The sequence below is a fragment of the Empidonax traillii genome, unplaced genomic scaffold (genome assembly GCF_003031625.1).
Source record: "Empidonax traillii isolate 1590-97213 ecotype Southwest subspecies unplaced genomic scaffold, ASM303162v1 scaffold957:size654520, whole genome shotgun sequence".
NCBI classification, from domain to species: domain Eukaryota; kingdom Metazoa; phylum Chordata; class Aves; order Passeriformes; family Tyrannidae; genus Empidonax; species Empidonax traillii.
The window spans coordinates 91,989-119,800 of record NW_020956150.1 but is presented as its reverse complement, the minus strand read 5'-3'; the positions used below and the strand labels follow the sequence as shown (position 1 = coordinate 119,800).

Here is a 27,812-nt window from a genome sequence, read left to right as displayed (position 1 = left end):
AGCCTGGTCTGAGGCAGACACACTGCAGTCAGCTCACACTGTTATACTTGGTCTCTAATATTACTGATTTTTACCTCTGTTCCATTGAAAATTGATTTCCACACCACCTCTCTTGCAGTTCTAGTGATACTTCTCAGGGTTTCCGCCCCTCACTTGCCTTTAATCACGGACAGCTCTACAGAGGTGCTTGAAGACTGCCCTAAGAGCCTGATGGACGTATGACCAGCGTGGCTAAGGTTTTATTTTAGGGAAGATGAGCCTGCTGGGAGGCAGCACGGGCCTCCTGGAGGCTCACCTGGTGACGTGGCAGAACTCCACGGCGATGCGCTCCGTCATGCACCATTCCTGCGGGAACATCCGCCCGTACTTCTCCTCGTAGTCCACCAGCTGCCTCTTGATCCAAGCGTAGCGCCTGTCGATCTTATCCAGCCAGGCCACCTGCATCACACGGGGAGAGCATCATCTCTAACAGCAGCAGTTCCCAACACCCAGCCTGGCTGCTTCACCCTGCTGCTGTAGTTCTGCAGAGGAGCCTGGGCTATGGATCAAAGCTAATTTGATCTCTATTTTGTATTACTCTGAACGCTTCAAGTTGAGCCAGGGGAGGTTTAGATTGGCTATAAGGAAAAATTTCTTTGCCTAAAGGGTTATCAAGCATTGGAACAGGCTGCCCAGGGAATTGGCTGAGTCACCATCCCAGGAGGGATTTAAAAGATGTGTGGATGTGGCACTGGGGGACAGGGTTTACTGGTGGACTTGGCAGTGCTGGGGAATGGTTGGAATCAATGATCCTAAAGGTCTTTTCCAACCTAAATGATTCTGTGATTCAAAGTGCTTAAACACATGCCAGACTGAAAATCCTATCTTGTGTGAATTAAGAGAGCAAGTTCTGTTGAAAATGAGGATAACAGTACTCCTAAATCATGTAGATATTATTGAAAATTCAATCCAATAATATTTCACTTGATCCCACCCTCTTTGTTTCCCAGGCAGAGAGGTTAAAGTCAACAGTGGGGTGAGAATGCAGGAATTCCTGGATTCTTACAATTAGCTCATATTCAAAATTCGACAGCAATTCTTACAACCTGGGCAGGATGGGATTTTTTTCCCCCCTAACATTAGTGCTTTCTGGTCAAAAAGCAGAAAGATTGATCAAAAAAACTTCGATGGAAATATGCTACTTAAAAGTAAGCATTTTAGCCTTTCTCTCTCCTTTGTCAAACTCTTGAAACTGATAAAATACATTTTGACCGAATGGTGGTTTTGGTTTGTGGTGGTTTTCATTTCCAAATTCAAGAAGGCTATAGTACATCTTTAAGAAGATGTTGGTATCAGGACAGGAAATTTAAAAATTAGCTACAAAGATAAATAACTTCCTAGAAATCCCTCCCCCGTGGCTTTTTAAGCATTTTGCGGGTTTTCTTGTTCGTTTGGAGGGAGGTGCTTTGCAATTTTGAGAGTTTAATTTTTCAACCCTTTATGGGGCAGAAAGACATGAAATTATTTATTTACTGTACAAAGGGAAAACATTCCTAGTGATGATACATGAAACTGAGGTCTAAGGTGGGAGGAAGTCACCCTGACAGAGAGGACACTGACTCCCAGCTCATCAGCCATATCACACCCACTGTTCCCAAACCCCTGGGATAAAAACTTTTCACCACAGGAACCTGCGGAAGCGTGAAATTTTGTGAACGCCAGCAGAGCAAAATGTGAAATCCAAATGCAGCTTGCTAAGCTTCCCTTACATCTTGGTTTTCCTGGAAAAGCACCAGATACTCCGAGAGGTGCTGTTTAATAAATTTCTTGATGATTTCCTGTTTGATTCTGGGATCCAGGACGTTGGCGACCAGACACGCATCACGTAGGACATTGCTGGGTCCACCAGTCCTCTATCAAAATAAACAGGAAGAAAGTGATTTAAGGTTAAGTAGTTAAATGGGTGACTGCAAACTGCACTGCATCCAGGTTATCTTGCTTTTATCCTTTCCCATTATTCTCTTTTAAATGCTTCTGCTGCTACTCTTTATTTATCGCTGCATCTTCCTTCCCTTGGATGAAAATCGAGCTGCTCCCATTTCGCTGGCCATAAAGTTGTTCCATAGCAGAGAAGACAGAAAATTTAAAAACATTTTTTAAAAAATGCTGTTTTGATGCTGCTTCACATGGACATACATTTGTCCTTCATCAGCTGTTCCAAACAGTTTCCTCACTCCTGTACTTGTCAGCTTTATGAAGTAGCCAGCAGAGCTGGTATCAAAAGACACCACCAGTGTTTTCTTTGAAGTAAATTCAAATTCACACCTACCTCCCTTACTGTTTGCAAACATTGGGATGCACAATGTTGGGGAAGCACATTTGGTGCCTTAGCCCTAGTCCAGATTTGTGTCTGTGCTGTCTGAGTAAACCAGAGACAATCCTGGTAGCACCACATCAACAGACAGTCTGCGCTTGGCTTTCTCAGAACACAACAAGAACCTTCTGTGACAAATAACCAGTAACTGGGTGAGATGCCAAGGGAACCCCACGCTGGTCTACAGGGCCACACGGGAATAATTTGAGGCATTCCCTGACTGCCTGCAGCCCTCACTGCAATAGCTGTGTCAGTGTGACAGGGGAAAGTGTCCCTTCTCCCCCACATTCACTCGACAGGAACAGTGAGAAATACACCCGGCACCCTTTGCTTTCTAAAGTAACTCCTGAAAGAGAGAGAGCTCAAATCTAGATGTAAAATGAGACAAAACCCAATGACAATCACACTGAATAGTTTTCAGCAACATTTTTCAATGGGAGGAAGAAGAAAAGTGAGAACTTTACCTTTGTACCTTGAGAAGGAAAGGCTTCCTCAAAGTCAGCCAAGATCTGCTGTCCCAACTCGCTCTGAGCTGCCTTCACCCTGGGGAGAACAGAAGGGAGGGCTTTGGTGGTGGCTCAACCACCTCTTTGTTCCGTTGTCTACAAACATTACTGCAACGTGGACTGAAAGCACTGACAGCAACCTGAAGGTTTTTAAGGGATAAAAAGGATGCTAAAGAGAAAACATCCACGCTAAGAAGGTCTGTGTGTCAGAACTGGGAGAGTGTTTTCTCCCTGAATGACACTGGGATGACAACTCCCTCCAGCACTGACCCCTCAGCTCTAACAGAACATGTCCTAGATTCTCTTGTCCTGCTGCCGTTTTAATATTTCAATAAGGGTCAGTTAATCAGCTGAGAAATTAGCAGGGTTCTTTTAATGCCAGTGTGATCAATCTACCTTTATACCTGTGTATGTTGATCACGTTTCAACAAATATGTGTCCCTAACACATATAAAGCTGCACAATGTCTCAATCTTCACTGTGAACCTTTCACAGTTCCAGGTGTACTGACCTACTTTTAAATGCATCCATGTACTTCTGGCTCCAGCTTTATCCTATAAATTCTCCACGCCTTAAGACGCATAAAAGAGCAAAGGTATGAAATGGGTGTTAAAAGTTTTGAACAAACCACAGTCTTGCTCTCTATTTGGCTGAGAGAATAAAGCTTCCAACTTCCAGAAATAAAAGTCAATAGAGCTTAATTGATACTCCTAGGGAAATGGAAATGCCTACACATACTAGAAAGAGCCAAAGCAAACAGCAAGGCACTTACATCCCTCTGCAGCCCTTGAATTCTTCCATCAGTTTTTATTATACTGGAAATGCTTTCAGGTCTAAACTGATCACTCAAAGCAGTGGATTTTTCCACTGAGATTGATATGTTAGTGAGGGCAGCGACATTTACTGTTGTGAAAATGTTTGCTCAGACTGGGGGGAGAAAACTTTGGATTTTTTTTTTTTTGGGGTTGTTTAAGACTCCTCAACCTTATCAAGGAATGATCTGCCTCTTTAATCTTCCCAGCTGAGCTCCCTTAGTAGAGAAACACCATGAGATGACCCGACACTGCTGGAGAAAAGGCTGGATTCTTTAATGGTGCCAAATGCAGAAAATTCTAGTGCTTTAAAAATGACAGCTGAAATATAACTTTATATCTGTGATTTAACTGGATGTACGACCTGCCTCCCCCAAGATTTATTTATGGGGATTTTGTTGGAACAGCTTCCTGCCTGCAATGTCAAACATAATTCTCACTTAAGCTCTCTGCTTCGCAGGAATGTTCAGAAACTCCTCTGCTCTTCCAGGTAGAGATTCCCAGTTAACGCCTTCCTAACTGTGAAACAAAAGGGATTCACTAATATGTTGAGATAGAATGGGTAATTTAAGCAGTAAGGAGGAACCCAGCTCAGCCACAACTACAGATTTACTCCTGCCTAAATTGTATACAAGAAAGCACCAGTAGTTCATGTGAGAAGCCCTTCAGAAAAAGGGGCAAAAAAGACGAAAAAGAGACAGTAAAACACGGATTGAAAATTTTTACCTTTCAAATAATCGAGAAGCAAGAAATCTTTTGTATCAGGAGTCAGAATACAGAAATTAATGAGCATAATGAGTAGTATAAACAACTGGAAGCTATTCGTAGTGGTGTTTCTTTCTCTATGGGTGGCTACAGGGACCTTCCTATTTGACAACAGCTGCAGTGCAGCACAGTGGAGGCACTGAAAAGAGCAGCAGCCAGATTCCTAAAGACTCAACAAATTTAAAAGAGGCTCTGTCAAGCAGTTAAAACCCCTGTCCACGGGCTTTGTTGTTTTAGGCTCTGATTCAGGAAAGTACTTAAGGACAGTCTTAAAGGGGATTCTCATATCCTTAAATTAAGAAACTTGCAGGAATGCCTTGCTGAAGTGAGATGTTAAAAATATATATTTTTTAAAAATAGGTCCTGCTTAAAAATCTCTGAAAAGCAAACAGTGAGAAGGAGTTTTAACCATTTTTCTTTTTCCTTCATATTTTGTAAGGGAGGGATGGGGCAGAGCCATCAAAGTAGCCAAAAGCCTAGGTGTGAGCAAGGACAGGGAGCCCCACTGCCCTCCCAGTAACTACCACTCTTTACATAAGCAAACACACAATTATTTTCACAATTATTACTATTTTTGTCTGCCAACACACGCCCAGAAACATGAAAACCTTTCTGACACCTCTTTACAGTGCGATTGCTTTAGACAGAGAATACAGGGGGAGGGGGCACTTGCTTTAGCCAATAGTGATTACTGCCCCCATGGAAAGCCGTGAGCCTTTCAATAATTCCCAATAATTCCCATGCAATGGAAACTGGAGGGATTAAAGTCTCAACCCCACGAGCGGCTGTGCTCGCATTTACCACCGAAGGACCTTCCTGCACGTGTCTGTGTGTTTAACCACCTGAATAAAGTGAATTGCCCACTAAGGCTCAGCAACCCCAGATAACAGATTTAGGATCTCTGAGAGCCTCAGGTCAGTTGGATAAGGGTATCTTTCCAAGACCAGATTCCCCCAGAAACGTGCTGGGGCATCCCAGCCGCGATCCTGCGTCCCACACAGCAGGGAATTGCCTTTTCCTGGGGCTGCTCACATGTGCCAAACCCTTTGGTTATCCAAATACTAATGATTTCTGTTTCTCTGACTTCTGTTTTATTATTAGTGGCTTCTGTTCTCTGATTCCCCTGCCTTTAAAAAATAAAAACAAGAAAACCCACTGTTTTGTTTCAAACGACATGAAATTACTGGAAACCACAATTCCTTCAGCCAAAGCTACCAGAAATCTTAAACCATGCCTGGCAGCTTGCTGAGATAAAGAGAGGCTGAGCCAGCCTGTTTTCCTGTGGCAAACTTGTAATCATCTTTCTCCTCAATACTTTCCAGGCTTTTTTCCACTATCTGCTAGGCCTGCTCGACCACTTTCATGGGTGGGTTTGTGACCACTAATTGTACCTCCCCCTCTACAGACAGAAAACAGAAGAGGATTGAGAGATAAGAAAATATTCCTATTTACTCCAACAACTTCCAAGGCACCACATCAGAAGTTGTTTTAGGAACACTAAGAGGAAAATATTTACATTTGGATATGAATTGTGACATTTTCACGTCAATACTCAACAGGATAAGCACAAGAAGCCAACCACTGAGAGTTCAGTCCAGGTTCCCAATGAATACAGTGGGATTTTGTTTGGTTATTTTCAGGGGGATAGAACAGGTGGAAAACAACATTAAAAACACATCATTACTTTTCACAGCATCCAGGAGCAGGAAGCTAAATTGAATACCCCATGACAAAGAGCACATCCAACACCACTGAGCAGGCACTTCTCCTTCCCATGGTTTCCCATTCATACTTGGCTTCACTCCATTCACGCCAAGAAAGAGAGGCTCTTTATTACAGAAAGCAGCAGAATCTGCTCGTTTAGCAGTGTATATAATAGACTTATTGTATATAACAGACATTGGTTACTGTCACAGCTCCGTGCCAACCTCTACTAAAGCATTTCTTGCCTTCCCAAACATCCTAGAGGCTTCACTTGCACCATTTAAACAAATCCACGAGATATCAAACCCCAGCGATTTCACAGTCTAAAAATATCACTGCGAGAAGCCAGGCAAACTGCCTCTGATGGTTCATGAATCACGGAAGGGTTTCCAAGCAAAAGAGAGAGAGAAAAGTCAACTCCAAATCAGGCCCTAATACCCACACGTAACAGTCAAACTCCAAAGCAGAATTACGGTGCCACAGACCTCCCTGTAGGAATTTTCTGCCTGGATGTGAGAGCAGCAAAGAGCTCCCAGCAGCACCCCAGTGCAGCTCCTTTTGCCCCACAAGCAGCCGCCTCTATCACTACCAGATGGTGCAACTCTCCCTGTATAAACACTGGAAGGAAAACCCTGCCGAGGCAATTCTAAAAATAGGAGGAACAGACTTTCTTGAGCTTTTCAGATCCTTATCTTGAAGGGAGAATAAAACAAAAGAAGTTTTCCTCCACGTCCTTGCCAGTCTCGCTGGCTTGACTCGAAACCACTGTGCCTTTTAGCAGCAGCCTGAATTCGCTTTTGTAACGATCAGCAACTACAAAAGCATTAAATAATCATCCACCAGAAAGGGAAAACCAGCCAGAATTCTGGACCAGGGCTTAAATTATATTTGGCCTTAAAATGGCCAATGACAGCAGGTTTCTGCCCAAAGGGCATTGCCGCTCCGGAAGAAAACGAAGCAGGCAATCTTTCTGAGCATGAGGCTGCAACAGACAGCAGCCTAAAATTCAGAAGAGCACTGATATATGTTTACATTTCCTTGATGTTCATGTTCATTTAAGCAAATGCTTATGGTCAAATGCCTTGTTAAAACAAGGCCCCATCCCTCTCTCTAGATTTAGAGCGGCTTTCTCTTCTGCTCTGTCTCATGGATTCCATCTGGGGTTTCTGGAAGAGGTATCTACACCGTAAAGAAAGTCCAACAGATTTACATGAACACATTACAAACTAATCATTCAAACACTGTTTCCATCACTAAACAGCACAGGCAGCCAGCTGCCGTTTTAGCAAAGGGAGTCACCAAAAAAATTAATTACTGTGCCTGGAGGACTCCTTCCAGTACCTCTGTAATGCGCAAAGTCATCTCAGGCAGGGTCAGCAACGTCCCCTACAACAAGAAGGGCCTTGTTCCCTTGACACCCAGCTGTCACATCCCAAATAAAGCCAAGATGTGGTGGCTGAGTCACCACTGAGCCTTCACCTGCTGCTGCTGAGAATGGTGGGGACTCGATGTGGGAGTTGCACCAAAACTCACCCAATTAAATTCTAATGTACCTCCACACTGGAAAATCTACACAAGACTACACAAGCCCAGCAGAAGTGTGTAGAGCAGTCAGGTGTGCTGCATGCCAGTTTGGGAAGACTGGCTACAAGCCTCAAATCTCAGCAGAATCACTCCAGGTAAGAAAATGAATAGCCAGTCAACGAGAAGCACAGAACATTCATGACTCACATCCATACTAATTGCTGTTCTTTAACAGAATGGGTTGCTCAAGATTTGAGCAAACTGTATCCAATTTTAACACGTTTGCTTTGGCTGGAAAAAAACCTCAAAGGACCATGTCCAGCCTTCACAACCTTGAGACACTGAACCTGCCCAATGCATTTCCTAACCTTCCTTCCCAGCAGCAATGTAAGTGCTCAGGATTTGAACCTTTTACCTTTCAGAGAGCTGTCGAATCTGAGGGATCCCCATGTATTTGTTGAAGTGCTCTAAAACATTCACAACACCTTGGAGAAGGTTGGCAACTTCCCCATATTGTCTCCTCCTGGTCATAGCCCTGCAGAGGAAATGAAAGACTTACAAAGGCAGATGCAATGAAAATCCTGGGTGGTAATTCCACAGGTTACTTCATCGCCAGTGGGTCATGCCTGTCCTCCTATTGAAATTTATTTTTCTAAAATACACAACTCTTCATTAACATTCCAGTGTAGCATTAAAATTTCACTTAACCGGTGCTAAAATAAACCAATCTGGCACACATCTAACAATGCCTCAGAAAAAAAAAAAAAAACCACAAACATAAATGTCAAACGCAACACTTGGCAAAGAACATGTAAACTACTGAATGCATCCGCTTCCCAGTATGGGTCCGGAGGCAGTAAATGTTATTTCACTATAATGACCCGAGTGAAGCCATTCGTCATCACACACAAAGTGTGAGTTAGAGCTTCTCAGGGAGGAGAGCGATGTTGAAAAGCCATTAGCCTTGACTTTTCTGTTAATAACTTTCACAGGGAACTGACAGCAAAAAAAAAAAAAAAAAAAAAGAAAATCAAGTTAATTTATTTTTATATCATCCTTTAGGATCGTTCCAGTGGAGACAGCAGCCTAAGTAAAATTTTATTCTCGGCACTTAACAACCCGGCGTTCGTGCAGAATTTGCTACAACCCGAGAACAGGCTGTGCCTGGGACTTGCAGCTTCGCAGATGCAACGTGTAAAAAAACTGTGTTTCTCTAGCCTGTGCGCTCCTCAAGCACATCAAAGAACCCAGAAAGGATTATTAGAAATATTTAACCTCCAGTACAAGCTGTTAAGGTTTCCTTAAGCTCATGCTAGAATGAAAACTAGAGCAGGCCTTCACCAAAAAGAGAACTCATTACAGTTTAAGATGTGAGTGATAAAAATCCCCCCAAATCCCCAAGAGCACATCCCTAATGAGGATACCCAACTGCACAGGCTGACTTGCTCCTTAATGAAGTCAGACTGTTCCTTATCACCAAGGATCAACACAGCAATTCAAGCAATCGATGCTGCCAACTGTTAAACACAGCAGCACGGGCTGGGGGTCACTCAGAGCTGCACAGGAAGGATCTGCCAGCAAAAATCAAGAACTGCAGCTTGTTAAGCCAAATTCCCTCCAAAAGACCGAGCAGCTGGGACAGACCCGTGCAGAGGACTGCGCCAAACTTCAGAACTCAGCAGTGCTGTCAAATTCCCACAAATTCCATGAAAATTCCCACAAGACTTACTCCAGCGAATCCACCCCCCCTGCCAGCATGTGGAGGTGGTTGAGGGTGGTGATGGAGGTGGTCAGGTGACGCTTGGCATGATCCAGCTGCTTGATATCCCGTGTGATCTCCTTAACCTAGTGAATGAAAATGCAAGAGTCTGGTTAAATATCAAGCCACGGCAATAACATTTTCGGGAGATAAGAAGCTGCTCTGCCCTCTTTGGGACTGCAGAGGTGTCAGCTCTGCAGCCCTGTTAACTCAAGGACAAAGGTACAGGTTCAACACATGCCCGACAGCAAATTGACAACCAGTCAGCAGGACCAAAGACGAAAATGTTCCCTTCTTAACATGAACTGGCAGCCAAAGTCAGTGTTCCCTCCCTTCCAAAAGCCAGAAAGAAAGTGCTGCTCACCATTTGCTCAGATTTTTCAGCCTTGTCTTTAATATCCTTAATTTTACCAAAGAGCTGTTGAATGGCTTTCTGGGCTTCTTCCAGAGCCTGGAAAAGAAACAAGGTCAGAGTGGAAAGAAAATCTGCATTCATTTTTCACCTTCTAAGAAATACACAGTTGCTCTCGACAGCCCCTGGGCTGGGGCAGTGGAGGGGAGCAGTTTTCTTATGAAGAAAATACCATAAGCACAACAAAAGTCAATGTACCATGTTGGAACATTTAACCTGAGTGGATCAGGGTTTCAGTATCCATTTTACAATAATGCTTTGGCCAAATCTGAGATATTCTATGACAGCAGCTCTGCACTAAGAACTATAAACAGGTTTAAGGTTACTGGAATGATTTTGATGGACTCAGTGTGGAAAAACAGGTAGAACTTACTCCTGATCAATACATATTTAGAGCAGAAAAATGAAACCTCCACAAAACCTCTATGATCACCATTAATTCTAATTAAAAAATACACAGGATTACCCATAGAACACAGAGTGCTTGCCTAAAATCCTCCCTGAATTAGCAGGATATTATCCTGTTGGAAAGCACGATGCTGATTCCTTCAGAGTGGGCAGCTCTCCCACCCACCTGCAGGAGGAATGGCTCTTTCCTCTGGGAAGGAGGAAAGAAGAGAGGGCACAGGTTTAGCAGGAGAAGAGGGTCGAGCCCAGGAAATGGATCTCACTTGGATTTTTGTGCTATTTTACTGCAAGTTTCTTGGGGCACCTGGTCCCCTTTAAACAACCATGGTGCACCCTGACCTCACACAACCAGTGTGAACTACACGTGGATTCCATGAGTGAAGCCACATGTCCAAAAATCACATGTCCAAAATCTGACTTCTGAAGTAACTCAACACGTTTTGCCTTCCCAGTCTGATAACATTTCCAGCTCCAACTCCACTTTGTTTCCCGCTGTTAAGTGGGCTTCTATCCCTCTGTTTTTATACCCAGTCCCATGACCAAGGTTACAGCACAAGCTACAAGTTCCTTCAGCAAATAAATTTAACACATCTTCATTTGGAAGTGTATGAGGAAACTATCTGCCAGGAGCCTTTGCTGGAACATAGCTGTGTTATAATAAAAGTATAAAAGCTGGAGACGATTTATAATTCATTTTCCAGAGAGGGGGGAAAGAAAAAAGGTCTCCTCTGAAATATCTTCTGAATCACGTGAAAGTTAACACTTTATTGATTGGTGCTACAGGTAGATGCTCACTAAGGGACATGAACACACAAATGGGCACCAGAGATGGTTGCACCAGGACTGAACACCTTCACCAGGCCTCTTCTTGGGCTCCAGCCTGGCCACCTTCTAGAATTAAATTTTCTCCTCCTTTTAAAGGCTTGTGGATTAAGTGCAAACCAAAGAACCAAAGAACGCTCCTTTCAACATATTTGACTCTGTCTCTGTACTCAGGCCCAGACCACGGTTGCAGCACATTACTCAAGCGGGTTATTAAGCAAGCAGCAACTGCCCTGCACAGCCTGAGATTTGGATAGGTCTGTATTAAAAAAAAAAAAAAAAAAAAAAAAAGTCAGCCTGAAATTCTTCACAGATGCCAATTGCTGTGTTTGCTTCAGCACTAATGTCAAATCCTAATTCCTCTGCGTGATCCCAGAGAAGTCAGAGCTGAACTCCTCAGAAGGATGAGGATTTATGCCTCCAGTTAAAGATTCTCCAGAAGGAGGTGTCATCCTCCTTCATACCCAAAGCCAACTGAAAGAAACTGGATCACCCTAAACCAACTTGCAGGGACAGGTGTTTGTTAAGATCTCATGCAGGATCCACGGGGAGATCTCGCACACCACACAGCACAGCAGAGCAGTGCAGACACAGCAGGACCACCCCAAACTCCCAATGTGTTGTACACTTCTTAGACACTTCTCTGATCCCATTCCCCTCTCCTAGAGCTTTTCAGATGCAAGCTTGAACAACAAGCACAGCAGCTCTCCAAGGCATGACTGCCAAGGTGAACTCTAAGACCTCCAACCATCCACCACAATTCTTCCCCTTCGGGTGGCATCTCCAACTCGTCTCCAAGGCAGAGTTTCTATTTTAAGCATCAATTCACAGCTCAAAGCCTTTTGTTCTTGACAGCCTTCAGCAACCAAATTCAGAGTATATAATATTGTGAGTGAGGATTCCAGGTCTCACAGGTTTTACATTAGAATCCCTATGCACAAGGGGAAAATCTTATCTGTTTTCCCCATGAGATAGAATATCATTTACTTGATATAGAGACTTTTTCCAAAGTTATTGCCTACAACTTAGATAAGAGCCCTACAAGGATTTCTAGCTGCCCACATATGAGCAGTTTCTCTTCGCTCACTGTGAGGAAACAACACTCAATCTATTTCTCTAGCAGGTCACGGTGCTATTTAATAATATTGTGACAAAAACCAGCAGAGACTATTTACAGGAAAACTGGTTTACACCTGAAGAACACGTTCCTGCTGCTGGGTGAAAACCAGCACATGCAGTGCTGGGCAAACTCCCCACCTAAAAACTGCCTCTGGAACACCGACCAAAGGAAAATGGGGTTCTGTCCCTGAACACTTAATACTGCCAAAAATAAGTGTCATCACCTGGTCCTGACACTTGTAGCTTTTACCTCCTTACAGACTCTGGAAAAACACGAAGGAGACAACATGTGCTCTGCCCCATCTGATGAATTAAAGAACTGTGGCCTCCTGCTGCTGGGAGAAATAACGTGGCTGGGGTTGGGGGGGAGAGACCGAGCAGCAGCTGCTGCTCTGTTCAAATCCTGCATGGAGTGTCTCAGAGAAGGGGAAACACTTCCACAACTGATAAAAAAACAAACAAAAAAAACCACCCAGGGAACTCAACAGCAAACTTAACAGTCTTGAGTAAATCAGAACTGCTCATAAACTTTCTTCCAAATATTTGCTTAGCCATTAAGTCATCAGTCTTTATCTATCCTCCTGAAAAGGAGCTGCATATTCCTTACTTGAATCAGAACACACTAACTCATTCTATAATATATACATTTATGCAGTAAATATATAATTTACATTTAGAGACGAAAACATTTCTTCAAACATACATAAGACTTGTTGAAAGTAAAACTGCATGAAAATCTATGGTTTTTTTAAGTCAGGAGGGCCCCTGTCAGACAGATCTGGTAGGAAGTTCAGAAATTAATTAAAAGTGTTATTTCTTGCAAAACTATAATTAAAAAGAACCAAAAGAAAGTTTGAAGAAACCAATGAAACCTCTTTTTGCTGTAACATTCGAACTGCAGCATCTGAAAGTAAAATACTGCATGTAGAAAAAGGAAATAAAGAAAATTAACCAATAATGGAGAAAACCCACCATCTTCCTGATTACTGCAAAGACAGAGTAAAGCAAAGAGCAAAACCAAGGAAAAACAAACTTCAATTATAAGAAAACACCTCATCTTTAATAAATGGTACTATTAAGGGATACAAAACCAACATCTAGGGCATGAAAGTAGGTCTAATTGCTCAAGGTGTAATACAGAAGTTTATTAACGGACCTAATGATTATTCTTTCAGCTGTAAAAGGAGAGGGGAAACCACAGCCCTGTTCAAGGCTACACTGTATTGGAAAAATTCATTTCCCTTCACACTCTGCTCCTGCTAGAAGAGTGAATCATCAATTTTAAAAGCATTTTTTTTTACTGTTTCTGTTATTGTTTTAATAATACGTTTATTTTGGCCAGAAATACTAACAAAAACAATATCAGGAGAGCGGGAATCGCCTTTATTCCAGCAGATCTGGTTGCCCTGACGAACAGCAGGCAGAGATCTCCCAGCTGTGGCCTGACGCAGGGTTCACCTGGCGTTACTAATTTATTGGTTTCCTCATCAGCGCAACTGGGAAACATGTAAATGCACACACCCCAAACAGCGACCAGGAGTTGAGTTATTGCATTTCCTTCCCTCCAACGGCGGTTCACTTCAGGGGCAGAGGACCACGGATAAATAAAGAGCCTGGATACATAATCTGTTGTGGTTATACGAAACAAGGATGTTGAAATGAAGGTTGCGACGTACTGGAAAAAACACCATATGACTCTAATCAACAACTGAGCCTGCAAGCTACAATTAACCCATCAGCATTATTTATTCAACTTTATGCAACCTCCTGAGTCCATGAATGTTGGGTACCAGCTGAGAAACACGGCGTGGAGAGGGTTGGACTGCCTGGGGGGAGCAGAGCCAGCGGTCGGTCGGCAGCGTCCGAGGCTGATTCTGTAACGTTTGACCCCAGGGGTCCCTGCTGCTCTGACAACTGTAAATTTAGCAAAGAGGGCAGGACCAGCCCCAGGGTGAGAGACTCCAGACAGAGAGCTGCATACAAGACAGGCCACAGGATCACTTTCCTCCTTCTCCGGTGTAGAATGTCCGATCTCCCGCCCCGGCGTGGGCTTGGGAGCACGGCCCGGATGCAGGAGGGAAGCAGGACATGATGGGCTGTCCTGGTTTTTGGGGGTGACTCTGTGGGCACTGCCCAGATCCACGTACAGGTCCTGGGGAGGTGCAGCCCCAGCGCCCACAGAAGCAGGCTCCCAAAACACAGTTCTCTGGGGGAGGATCACTTGGGAGATCCCCCAGAGTTAGACCACGACAAGGGGATCCCCCAGTGTAAGACCCCCATTTCTCAGTCAGTATTTACACAGTGGGAGCTCCCCTGCTCTTGTGTCCACAGCTGAGGCAAAAAGCAGAAGGCTGAGAAACCACACACAGGAAGGGGAAGACCCAAGTGTGGCTCACAGCCAGAGCCCAGGTAAGCTGGGCACACAGCGAGTGACACGGCTGTTCATCAAATTCTCCAAAGCTGGAGGGAAAAACACAGCACATGAATCAGCCACAGCTCTTCAACCTCCTTCACCTTGAGATGTGACAGGAAACAAGTCCAAATGCACCAGTATAAAACAATAGGGAGCAGAGGTAAATCATCAATCACTGAGAGACTGCCTAAAACACAGCTTTCCTTGGCGTTATCCCAAGCAACTCCTAAGGTCAGTCTGGACATCATTCCTTGTGTCAACTTTTCACATGGGCTCTTCCAAGCAGCAAAAGGAGGAAAGAAAATAACCCGAGGGAGAGGTGGGACAAGCCCACAACTGATTCATAAGATCTGGAAGTGATGTATTCTTTAAAAGGTTATGTTCCAGTGACTTACAGTGCCAGGCTGATATTCATACACACAAAAGCAGTGTCAGCAACAATATTCCAACCAAAAAAAAACCAGTCCAGGGAATTACAGTCGGTCTCTCCAAATCCCCACAGCACTGCAGATGGACACAGCCACCTCCTCCCCTCCCAGCCCAGGTACAGACCTGCCACATCACTCTATCAAGCAGCATCTCATCAGTGGGTGTGTTGATTTCTAAACACCTCTTTATTCACCCTATCAGGAATCTTGTGCAAGAAAATAATCAAATACCAGGAAATATGCAAATAGGAATTGAGAGGCCTATATGTTACTACAAAATGTCACTGAACTGGGGGAAAAAGCGAATTTTCAGAGGAAGTTTGCTTGCTTGGGAAACCCTGAGCTTGGGAATTAACTGAACCAACACTGTTCTTTCCCCAGTAATGGTTAAAATACCTCGATGGTTTCTATTTGCTCACTGCTGTTGTGCTAGAAACGTGTTAGTTTTATTTGATTCTAGCCAATATATATTTCAATTGAATGTTATTATTCACATCAGAAAGCTGCCCTCTACTAAGTGTTTTATAGACACTTGACATCTGCCAAATTCTCAGCATCCAAATGTATTTTTAATGTTACAAATTGGGCTGTGGTCAGGATGCTGAGAATTTAATGCTCCTGGACTGGTCCCCGCTCTTGAATACCGAGTGTTAATGCCTCTTTCATTTACTGCCACACTTACAGCCCAGATCAAGGAAAATCTAACCCAGGACTAAAAATAAGTTCTCATCCCCAACCCTCGGAGGAGCCTCGGCCGCGGGGATTTCAAAGAAAGCCTCGTGCAGTGCGACCAGCCTCACAATTTCTGCCCTGAAACCTCATACGAATGAGTCCCTCCAGACTGAGAAAGGGTGGAAATATACTTCGATTCCCAGACTGATTTCATTTTAGACAAAACCCTCAAGTTTTACAGCCAGGGATAAAAAATGCAGCTGAAGCCTGGGCTTGTCTGTCAGAGCAGGACGTCGCTGCACCGCAGCTGTGCCAGTGATAACCCCAAGCAGTCAAACCTGAAGGGCTCAAACCCCCTTGGGTTTGATTTTAGCAGATTTCTACCCTAGGAGTTCAGCAAATAGTACATAACCACTACAACTGTCGCTAAAGAAGAGAGTTTTGTATCATCAGCTGCAATCCCAACCACTCAGGCTGCACAGAACACTTTATATCAGCAGATTACGTCCGACACTGCACGGAGCTTAAAATTGCTATTACTGCCCCTTCACTTAACCCCAAATTGTGCTTAGAAATCAAACCCCACATTCTGAACAGTTGTACAAACCGACAGACACAGGGGGTGGAGAGGTGATTTCCAGGTTGTGCTGGTCAAAACCTTGCAGCTTAACCCCAAAACTGCACCCCCTGGGCTGGTCCAACACCCCTCCCAGCTGTCAGTTTATACTGCACCCCCTGCACACCGGTGTCTGCAGCACGAGAAAGGTGGTGATGTGCTGTGACAGTGGTTTGAGTGGTCTTGCTCTAGTGAGTAATTTTACACAAGTTTTACAGTCATGCACCTAATTCGCACTGGAGCGGTGCGGCCATTTAAGTGCTAATTGTGTGAGTTGCACAGTGCTCTAGTAAAGCTTTTAGGCCTTCATCAGGCTTGGACCTCATGCTGGGCTACTACAGCTTCGTCAAGACCTCGTGGTGGGTTACTACAGCCCCATCACATGGCAGGTGAGCGGCCACAGCCTTCCCCCACGCCCAACTCAACATTAAACACCATTATCACGCAGGAGTAACTCCCCGTGCAGACACTGATTATTTCCCTTATCTATTTTGAAATAGCCAAGCTGTGAGTCTCTGCTCTCCACTTCTGTTGACACCCTGATTGCCCTGTTTGCTGCACCTCCCTGTGCCTGGGACACACCTGGTCCTGCAGGGCCTCTCCTCCAGCGCTGGATAACCGAGTGCCCTCGGCAATGACGCACATCTCTCATTGCCCTCACTCCATCGTGGAGCTGCCTGGTTCTGTTTGATCAGGAGGAAAGCACACTAAATTTACCTGGGGAGTCTGTCAGTGCCTGATGGATTTCAGCTGATTTGTCTGCTGATGGGTTTGCACACTGCAGTTGGGGATATCTGCAATATCAGAGCCCCGCTCGATTTCTGTGGGGGTAAGTTTAGCAACCGCTCGAGTTGCATCAGATTTTGCAAGATGAACTTATCTTCAGGTCGTGTGCTGGTTTGGGCTGGGGTAGAGTTGATTTTCTTCACAGTGGCTCTCTCTGTACCCCAGCCCAAACCAGCACAGGTTGAGACCTTAAAGGGAAGACATAAGCAGGTGGAATGGACAACCCTACCAGGAACCCTCCAAGCAGGCATTTCCCAGTGGAACTGCTGACAGTCTGCCTGCTGTAAGCACGGAAACAACACAGCTGGAATAAACATTAATACACACCAAAGATGTGACACAACAAAACAAAAGCCAAAAAAAGGAAACAAACAAAAAAAAATATCCACAGTAAGACACAATCTCCTGCCTGTTATCAGAATTTCTATTTTCAGACTGGGTTTGTTGGCATCAAACCCACACAGGACTGGCCATGCACAGCCTGGTTGTTACTCTGCAGCTTGCACTACCTTGGACACCACCAGCACCAACACCTGCCTCTTGCCAGCACAAACACGACCCTGTTCCCAAGCCCCAGGCTGCAGGACAGCGACAGGCACATCCACACTGAAGCACAAGGCAAGGTCAAGCTCAGACTTGCTGCTGCCTTGAACCAAGCTTTGCAGCAGATGGCAAAAGTGATGCCAGAATGAGAATCAACAGCACTATTTCTTCCTGGCATGCCATTCACCTGAAACCCTGTTCACTGAACGTGTTCTAGGCTAGAAAAAAGCTCACTGTGTCTCTAGGAGGGAAGGACATTGTCCAACTGTCACAATTCACTAGGGAAATCACTCTGAATGAAACTCACTTTTGATTTATTTTGGCAGCTCAACTCCTGCTTATTATTCATTGGTTACAAAAGAGTATTATGGGACTTTAATCACTCAGCTGGAGTCTTACAGGATCTGTGGCATGACTTTTCATAAAATATATAAAATCACACATCTTAAGACGCAATATTTAATCCCAATCCATTCACCATCTTAAAATGTATGGAAATCTAACACTAGTCATATTTCATATGTTCATATTTCAGAATAATGACCAATTCATAAAAAAACCCAGGAGATAAAGCTTAGCTTTAGGCAGGAGAGAATGAACGTAACTGAAAGACGGTGCTTGCAACATCAGGGGTTGCGACACAAAGCACCCCCCAAATATTTTAGAGACAAAGGTTTAATTAGTTAGTAAGAGCTTATGACAGTCAATGCTGTCCCAGCATTGTTGAAGGGACACTCCAACACCGGCCACCTGAGCCAAACCTGGGCACTGGGGCCAAGGAAGCAACACTGCAGTGTGATGGCTGGAAGTCAGCCTATGTTCAAACAAATAAATAAATAAATGACAGACAAGTGCCTAGGGTAGGAGGGAGATCTGAAAGCACTGACTGCCTCAGTTCAGTGTGAAACACAACCTGCAGTCAGAAAAGCCACCTCCACACAAACAGGTGGAGGGGAGGGGAGAGGCTGAAGCAACAGCGCTGCTTATTAAGCATGTTCATGTAAACAGGGCACCAAAATCACCTCCCTGCCTGCCAGGCTGACACTGCCTGTAACCCAGCCCACGCAGAGCTGGGGAGGACACGCTGCTGACTCCAGTGACACCATCCACCAGCTGCCCTGTGGCTCAGGACATTGCTCTCTAAACTCCAGTAACCAGGATGAGCCCATCAGCAGGGCAGGACCACACACCCGCTGCTCTCTGCCACGTGGAACACCTGCATCTCACTCCTTTCTTCTGCTCACTGTCCACCTCCATCTCTTTCCTCCTCCCCATATTGCAAAGTGTTTCCTGATCTCTATTTAAATTAAAAAAAAAAAAAACCAAAAAAGTATTTAACATACTTCCATCTGTGACCTTGTCAAATCCACAACCTCTGGGCATTTTTCTCTGCCAGACACATCCTCCTCCTTCCCCAGGCCTAAACACTGCCAGGCACACACACACAGGGCAGGGCAGGCAGTTGGAGTCTCCCCACAGCTGCAGAGCCCAGATGTTTATTTTCACATTCCAGGAGAAAGGACAGCACGGGCTACCAAAGGATGGGATGGCCAACTGAACTGTCTGGTTCAGGCTGGGCAACAAGGATATATTCCTGTTATTTAACCACAGCAGCTGCCATCTCTTTTCTTGTACTGCTGGAGCTATGAAAAAGAAAATATATCCCTGTTCTCATGGAGCAAAACGAAGAAGAAGGAGCCAACCAAAGCAATCCAAGTTATCAGCCAGTATCTCCAGCCATGAGAAACATCCAAGACTTTTCCCAGCCCAGACACATCCACTTGCTCTTCTAGTTAACACTTAACTTTGTTCTAGCACTTATTGAGCCAGACCCTAATGCAGTCAGAGACATGAAGCAATAAACCAAGTTTTTCTTCTAAACAGTCCTTGCTGATGCAATATCAATCATCTACTTTATGCACATGTGCACACAGGGCAGGAAGGCAAAGATGGACCAGAGATAACAGAAGGAAGTACTTTTTGTTTTTAGATTCAAACTATAAAGCCACGAATCCATTTGGGATCTCGGGACTCCTTTGGAACTCTTGACTCTTTCCAAAATGGGCATCAGACGAAGCTGCCTCATCATTATCCACCCAGGCACCTTGTCCTGGTTGCACCGTTACTGTCAGGGGTTAAACCAGCAGCAAAGGCAGAGGCTACTTACTACAAGGACAAAAGCCTGATAGATGAAGCAGCCTCAGCCAAACAACCAGTAAAGGCATGTCAGCAACTGTCAAAAAAATTACAGCCAGTCCACGCAGAAGCTTTAGCAATAAACACAACTAAAGAGTGACACATCAAACCGTACGGAGCGCGTTAAACGCTCGGTGGAAAAATCTATGGGAACTTTTTATACTACACCCCAGGGCAGAGAGGAAATTATGCCACAACTGGACTGCAGCTCTCAGCAAGGTCAGCCCACACTCTCAGTTCAGCAGCAGCAGCAGCAGCTCTGAGAAAAAGCTTGCAGGGGAAAAAAATTCGGAGAGCACTGGCTCCCCAGAAACTGTTACAACTGAACCGCAGCAGCTCCTGCGTTCCCAGCCTCTCCCAAGGCATCCAAAATAGTCCAAGTCTGGGACTCCCAAGGAAAATTTTGTTACGCCCTGCAGAGGAATGTTCCACCCACGGCTGTTGTTTCCTCCCATAAAAGGATCATTAGTGAGATAATTTCTGAGGTTCAGGGTATTGTCTGCAGATTTTACTGAAACATCGCACCAGGAAGGGGAAGCCAAATGAGCCAGACTATTTTAAGGCTTTTGCATTTGGAGGAAATTCTAGGGCAGAATTTCAAAAAGGCAGATGCTTTGAACTGGGAAACATTATGCTTTGTGGAGAAGGGAGCATTCCTGTCTTGGGAGCTGCTTAAATAACTCTTTTGGGGCCACATCTATTTGATGGCCTTTATTTTTAGGTTCAGAATCTGCTTTTTCAGACACCTCGCTACTAAATTATACCAACATGTGTATATTTGGGAAACAGTTTAAGAGCTGATGGACTATAAAAAGCTACTCTTACATCCTTCCCCTAACTACGGTTCACCTCAAAGGCCTGCTCCATCACCACAGTGGGCAGAGGGGCAGAGGAGTGTTATCCCAAACGTTATCCCTGCCATGCTACCAGATGGATGGGACAGGAAACTCCACCACAGGGAGCACCACGGCTGGATCTGCAATTAGGATTCCGAGCTTGCTATCCCCAGGGTCTCCTTTTCCTTAAGGAGCATGGAGAGAACATTTCCAAAGCTGCAAACCACACATGGGTCTGACTGGGATTTAGATTGCTCTGGCTGGGAGAGTAACATGCAGCACTATTCAGACATGTCTCTGCTGGAAGCACTCCCTCGCCATCAGTTATCAGCAAAACGTTATCCTGGTCTCAAAACCGAGGCTGGGCTCCCCTCTCCTGGACAGCTGGGAAGGTGCAGCTTTCAAGGCTCCTCCACAAGAGAGGGAAAGAAAGCTCTTTGCTGGGCTCAGTTGGTAAATGCCCTCTTTCCCAAAACGAAAACAGGCTGTCAAAGGCTAACACCCTCGGCTTGTCAGTGCTCCCTCACCTGCGAGGGCAGCAGGGCTGGCAACCAGCACGGGCAGGGTCTTGGTAGAGAACCCCCTCCTGGATTGCTTTGACTTTAACAAGAACGTTTCTTCTTTGCCACTGCATCTGAGGTTTATGTTTCCTTTGGAAGGAAGTCAGAGACAGAAAGGATGTTTATTCAAACTGTTATTTACTCGAGGGACAAGGACATCTCCTCTAGCTCCAACACAGTCAGGCAACGCTGGCCAAGTGCTCATTACAGTTTTTATCATGGGTTTTTGGGAGAGGATGGGACTGAAGGGGCTTTTAGAAAACACCTTCCATCCAGGCCCAACCTCACAATTAAACACACAGGATCCTGAGCTCCCACTGAAATTCAAGCAGCTACAAAATGAGAGTTCAAATGCACTTTAATTTACAGCACACGCCTTCAAGGGGACGATGGATTGCAGTTTCCTCTTGGCTCTCAGCGTGTCAAGGGATGGAAATCAAAAGACAGGCATTTTCCACCAAGTTCTGGCTTTTCCAAAAGCCGATCTGCTGCACTACAAGCTACAGACATCTCTTATGGTAAGAGTTACAAATGGGAAAAGACTGAATTAAACTTATTGCTGTGGCTGGTTTCAAGCTTTGTTTCAAACCTCTTGCAAGAGCTGGTTGCCAACCATTTCCTTTATAATCAAGAGTGGTTTGCAGTTGTGGTTATTATGATAAAGTGCAATAATGATCATCATCCTGGGCTTCCTAAGGGAGAGGCTCACAGGATGACATTATCTATCCATGTGTATATGCCAATCAAATTTTGCAGGGAAATATCGGTCTCGAGGATACAAATTCAACAAGAATATAAGATCAGTAGAAGAAATAACCTATAAACTATTACCAGAAAAGGTAAATAAGCACAGCACTGACTTGCCTTAACAGCACCTTGTTTTCAGTTGTTTCAAAACAATTTCTTACCATGCACTGGAAAATAAAACCCTTCCTCTCCAAGTGGGAGACGCCAGGCCTCTTGCTCTACGAAAACATTTCCAAGTGGCCTTGATTCCCCTGAGAATGTGCTGGTAAAACAAAGGCACTTTTCAGCACAGGAACAGGCAGCTGAAGCTGAAAAACAAGGTTTTCACCCCCGCAACCGGGTATCAACAGGGTGGTCACGTGAAAAGGGCTGCCTCACTCCCCCAGACAGCACACAGGATGCACATCTCAGGGAACACAGTGCAGGGCTGATGGGAACAGAAGATGTTTCTTCTAGGGTTCCTCTGCTTGTGGAGAGACAAATATAAAATTCCACCTCAGATTGAAATGCCATTTCAAGCATTCCCCAGCACTTTCTTTGCTGCAGGTCCCTGTGACCAGCTCACATGCAAGGCCTGAGCTTACTGATGCTTCTTTAGTGCACTAACCTTCAAGATCCATCCAAGTCCTGCCACTCTCAACAGTCTGGTTCCAGCAATTTGCATATGAAATGTATGTACAGGTGTGAAATGGTGGGCTTGGGTTAGAAACATGGAAAGAAAAAGCTCACAGCATTTCAGAATCAAGAGTATTTTTCTTCCCAGAGAATTAACACTTTAAAATAATTGAATGGTTTCAGTGTTTGTTAAGATCTCATGAAGTAAAAAACAGTAGTTACACTCCTGGGAGATTGCTGGCCTCAGCCCAGGGAATATTCAGGAATATTGCAACTGCAAGCTCTGGCATCTGTCCTAAAGTTTGCTTCTACCTTGCAAAGTAAGGGAAAATGGGAAAATTCACAGCTAAATATAGGAATGTTTGCGATTAACTACAGCTCTAGGCTACTTTAAATATGTCCTGCGTGGACACACGCATGCACACTGTAAGGTTTTTACTTAATCAGGAGTTTAATTGGTTCCTTTACAACCAAACTAACAAAGGGCAGCATAGACAGCTCTGCCTCCCTGGTACTTCAGAGCAGGACACTGTCCAGGGCCATCTGCACATGCTTTGCAGAACTTCAAAGGGATTAAAGAGTGAGAAAGCACAGACACAGGACAAAGCTCTAAACAAACCTTGCCAATCTCCACAGCACAGAGACACTCCTGTCCTCCCAGGGGCACAGCTGCCCATGGCACTGTTTGTGCTCATCTCTCCCCACGTTCATCCTTCTCTGCAAGTCCTGAGGCACTCGGGGCAAGTCTCACCCACAGCTCTTCTTAATCCCTCTCTTTTGTGGTCTTCTCCGATGTTATCCCCTCAAATGGGCCCAAAAGGCTAAAGCAGCACCAGCTTTCCAATCATACACAAACTCTCCAAGTCCTGCACTAGTTTCCACTCCCTCCTCAATTTCTGTAATTGCCTCCCCAGTTGATTTCTTGCCTCGCCCCTGCATAGTAATTACAGGCAGCACCACTCCCAGGTATGCCACATCCCAAGCACATCCCCAGTTTAACAGCAGTACTCAGGCAAGCATGATTAAACTACTTCTGCTGGGAGAGATGAGCATCTCCCATGTTCATCTAAAGCAACACAAAAGCATAGATAGGTTAAATAATTCACTCAAGGTCACAGATTGTGGTAGAGGTAAGATTAGAGATGAGGTGCACGTACCTGCCTGCCATCCTGCCCCACATTGGTCTGTCCTCTCACCACAGTTCGAATGTTGTCATCCAACCTCCTGGAAAAAAGAACCCAAGAACGTCAAACTCAGTCTCTCTGTGCCTGACCCAAACAACTGTGGGAACCCTGACAGCTACAGAACCAATTTTAAATAAAAAAGCCAATGTTGCCAATGATAAACTCGCTTTTTGCCCCCTCCACTCTGTGTTGGACATATCATTTAAAAACTCCTGTCGCAAAAATAAAAATCAATTTCTTAATTTAATCAGGGCTTCTTGCAGTTCTCCTCCTTCAAGCAATATTGTCAGCTCTCCCTTGTCTGTTTGCATTTCAGCTTTCCACATATTAAAGTGTTGTCTAAAACACTGCAGGTTGGTAATGTCAGACTGCACAGGAAATTCAAGCATTTCCTACCCCCTCATATTTATTTTGTACTTACAAGACCAATACTGACAATTAAAAAATACATGACTTTTACAACTGATATTTTAGCATTGTACAATACAGGTGAAACATAAAGAACTATATTAAATGTGCCTCTATTAGCCTTGAGGCTGAGCCTACTCATGCCTTTTAAGCAAATTAATTCCTATCAGCTGCAGTGCAAAGGCTGCATTTATGAAGTCTCAGTGACAACCAGAGATGCAATGAAACAGAGAAATACTCACCTTATTTTCAATCTGATTTTGTTCACAACTTCATCGATGTTTGCCAAAGACTAGAATATGAAGAGAAGAAAAAAAAAATCAGAGAGAAGGGAAATGGTGAATGTCTTCGTTTTAGAGGTGAAAGAACTGAGACACACAACAACTCTGTTGCTTCTCTGCTCCATCACAAAGAGCAGCAAAAGACAGGCCAGGCCAAGGCTCCTGCCTCCCCCTATCCCTGAGCTCTGCCTCGTCCTTTGTCAGCAGAACTGCTCCCAAAAGCCGTGTGACAGTGACCTCCAGTGGGCAATGGGGATGGGGACAGAGCCTTTGCCTTTCCTGGGCAGAGACCCTCTTGCAGAGCCACACCCCCCTAACACAACCTTCAGCTGCAGAAACACGTCTTTTTTGCAATATGTTAGTCCAAAACTCCCCCCGGGGCCGATGTGGGGAAGGCAAAGTGCGGATATGAGCCCACAGCAACCTTTTAAATCAAAAGAAACAATGGTTCAAACGTGGATGACTCTCCTATGACACTGCACAGACAACACCTGCCTGATTTGGCTGAAACCCCTGAAAACTCACCAATGATTAACACACAGCTAATTATGACATTTACTGCAGGGAAAACATCTATATAGAGACTAATTTACTTCTACAGATCAAAGCAGGACTCTTATTGCAGCAAGCACTCTGGGTGGAAAGAGACTACATCACGACAGCAAACCTTGTGAGATGCAAATTTAAGAAGCAATTATTGTTATAGCCTTATTAGCTGTGTCACTCTTTAAAAGAAAAGGTTTGGGTACAGGTTTAAACACACCTTCGGTCATCTACTATCAGGTTACCCCAATAGTAAAGGGTGAAAGTAAAACCTGATAGGAAAAAGTATGAAAGATGAGTCTGAGAGGGCTGTACTTGGAGCACCACTTACTTGCTCAGTGGGAAAGAGAGCATTAATATACTCCACAGCATTGAAATCTGCTCTGTCCAGTGGATCTTGGCTGGGAAACACCTGAAGAGAGGGAGGAAACCAAACAGAATCAACAACCACTGATAATTTCTGTAACTCTACACAGTATCTACCACTTCAAATTACTTCAGCACCCACTTCTGATTGTATCTCACACTGTTCTAACAAGTGGCCAGGCCTCTGCCCGGGAGTAGAGCAGCCACGTGCTCTGCAGGTCTCCGACCTACTAAAATTCCTGTGGTTATCAGCCTGGATAAACACAGATAATTTACACACATGCTTCCACACACAGCCCTGGCACAATCCATCAAGGAATTCCCAGGACACACGAGCCATTAATCATGTATTCCCAAACCATCCTGAAGCTTTTGCTGTTGTCTGGGAACAAACTCTGGCACTGAGGCTCTGCCCTTCTCTTGGCCTGGGCTTTGTGGTGACAGGCAGAGGATTTGCTTTTCACAGCCGTGTAACAGGAAACGTGAAGAATTAAGAAGTGGTTGTACAAGTTCTCTGGAGACTTGGGCTTGCCACATTTCACAGAGGAAGGGGGAGAATAAGAATCTGCTGAATGATCGTTCCTACTCACAGGAAAAGAGCAGCTGTGGTGCAAACAGATCCCATCTCTCCTCAGGAGAAACTCAAACGATACAAATGCGGCTGCCAGGCTTTGCTTTTTGTCCCCACGGACTAAAATGTGGTGTTTTCCCTTCCCTGCCACCACACTGAAGCTGTGCATGCCCCATCCCTGGAAGTGTTCAAGGCCAGGCTGGAGTGTTCAAGACTGGGCATGGAGCAACCTGGTCTAGGGGAATGGGTCCCTGAACCAGCCCTCTTGGGCAGCTTTCCGTCACTCCTGTGGCCAAGGAGAAGCAGGCAGCAATTAAACATGCATGAGGATGAGGCTGTGCTGAGGGAGGGAGATGCTCTGACATCAGCCCAGGGTAAGAGCACGGCTGCAGCATCACACCCAGCCTTGTCAAAAACACTCCACAAATCCCAAGTCTCCACGAGTATTAAGAGCAGATGAAACGAGAGGTGAGATGGAAGATAAAGGTTGGTCAGGAGCTGCACTCAAACTGCAGATAGAGATCAGTGCTGCAGGCAGCTGGAGCAGCTGAAGGAGTTGTTACTCCCAGGAGTTTGTCACAACCCATTAATCAGAAATAATACCCCAGGTTTGGTGGAGCACCAGCCTGTCTGTGCTCCCCACCCTGCTTCAGGCAGGTCAGCTGAGCCAGCTCTGCTCACTGAACCACAACTGGGCAGGCTTTGCCCAAAGCTGGTTAAGGAACACTCAAGGGAACAACAGGGTTATTGGGTTGGGAAGTGCCAGTGAGGAAGTGACGGCAGGCAGGAGGTGGTGACATCCTCAACACGTCCCCTTGCTCAGGATGTGAATATCCATCTACAGCTCTACTGCCTTACCCCCTTCTGGTGCTGGGCTCATTTGGGGTGCTGTGCCAGCTCCCAGAGTCTGCCCTAATTCTTCAGGGGAGAGCCACAAGCCTCAACATTTAAGACAATGAAAAAGCTCATCTGAGTGATACTTTGTGAGACAGATGCTGCTGCTGCCCACAGACTTGTGCTACACAAAGAGCTTTTAGGATAGAAGGGTTGGCTGCAGGCAGTGCAGGCTCACAGAGGACAAGAGACATGGTTTTACCCCAGGTTCTCACGGGATTTTGATGGGCTCCAACTGCCAGAGTTTCAGGGAACCCCGGAAGACTTGGGCTGGAATAAAGAGTCATAGAATATCCTGAGCATCATCGAGTCCAACTCCTGGCCCTGCACAGGACACCCCAAAGATCCCAGCCCAGCCCCAACAATCCCACCATGTGCTGAGAGCCTTGTCCAAACACTCCTTGAGCTCTGCCAGGGTTGGGGCCGTGTATCGCCCTGGGGAGCCTGTTCCAGTGCCCAAACACCCTTCTGTGCACCAGCCACAAATCAAACCAAGCCATTCAGATCACCCTGAACTCCACCGAGCCACAGGCACTCGAGTGCACCGAGGTGCTTCACATACCACCCAACGCGCCTGCAACAAGCGACAGAGCCCTGCGCTGCCTCTCAGCGACGGGGACGCGGGGGGCACACGCTCAGAACACCCACGAGCACCTCGGACCCGGGGGTCAGAGCCCAACCGGGGCTGACGGGGCTCTGCCCGGGCCCAGCAGCGGGGAAGGCCCGGGGAGCGTGCACCCGGCTCCAGGCCCTCACCGGGCGGTCCCGGGCCGTGCCCCACAGCTGCCCCCTCACGGGGGACCCCGTCCCGGCGCACCTGCTCGATGGCGGCCTGCACGGCGGGCGCCAATTCCAGCGCCGCCTCCAGCCCGGCCTCCAGCTCCGGCTCGTCCTCCTCCATGGCGGCGCCGCTTCCGCCGCGCTGAGGGCGGGGCGTGGGCGGGGCCTGCGCGGGTGTGGTCCCGCTGA

At 45.6% G+C, this 27,812-nt stretch overlaps 1 protein-coding gene across 1 annotated transcript in view; it reads right to left on the bottom strand.

Moving 5' to 3' along the window:
* The window catches only part of VPS53 (VPS53, GARP complex subunit), a 62,143-nt gene extending 34,381 nt beyond the window's left edge, over positions 1 to 27,762 (bottom strand). The window contains exons 1-10 of the mRNA XM_027903321.1: positions 27,661 to 27,762; positions 25,344 to 25,424; positions 24,431 to 24,480; positions 23,754 to 23,820; positions 9,788 to 9,874; positions 9,394 to 9,509; positions 8,080 to 8,199; positions 2,818 to 2,896; positions 1,749 to 1,892; positions 296 to 438 (exon numbers count right to left, since the gene is read on the bottom strand). Coding sequence (XP_027759122.1) covers positions 296 to 438; positions 1,749 to 1,892; positions 2,818 to 2,896; positions 8,080 to 8,199; positions 9,394 to 9,509; positions 9,788 to 9,874; positions 23,754 to 23,820; positions 24,431 to 24,480; positions 25,344 to 25,424; positions 27,661 to 27,744 — 971 coding nt within the window. The 5' untranslated portion in view covers positions 27,745 to 27,762. The remainder of the gene's footprint in view (positions 1 to 295; positions 439 to 1,748; positions 1,893 to 2,817; positions 2,897 to 8,079; positions 8,200 to 9,393; positions 9,510 to 9,787; positions 9,875 to 23,753; positions 23,821 to 24,430; positions 24,481 to 25,343; positions 25,425 to 27,660) is intronic.
* Between the last annotated feature and the right edge of the window lie 50 nt (positions 27,763 to 27,812).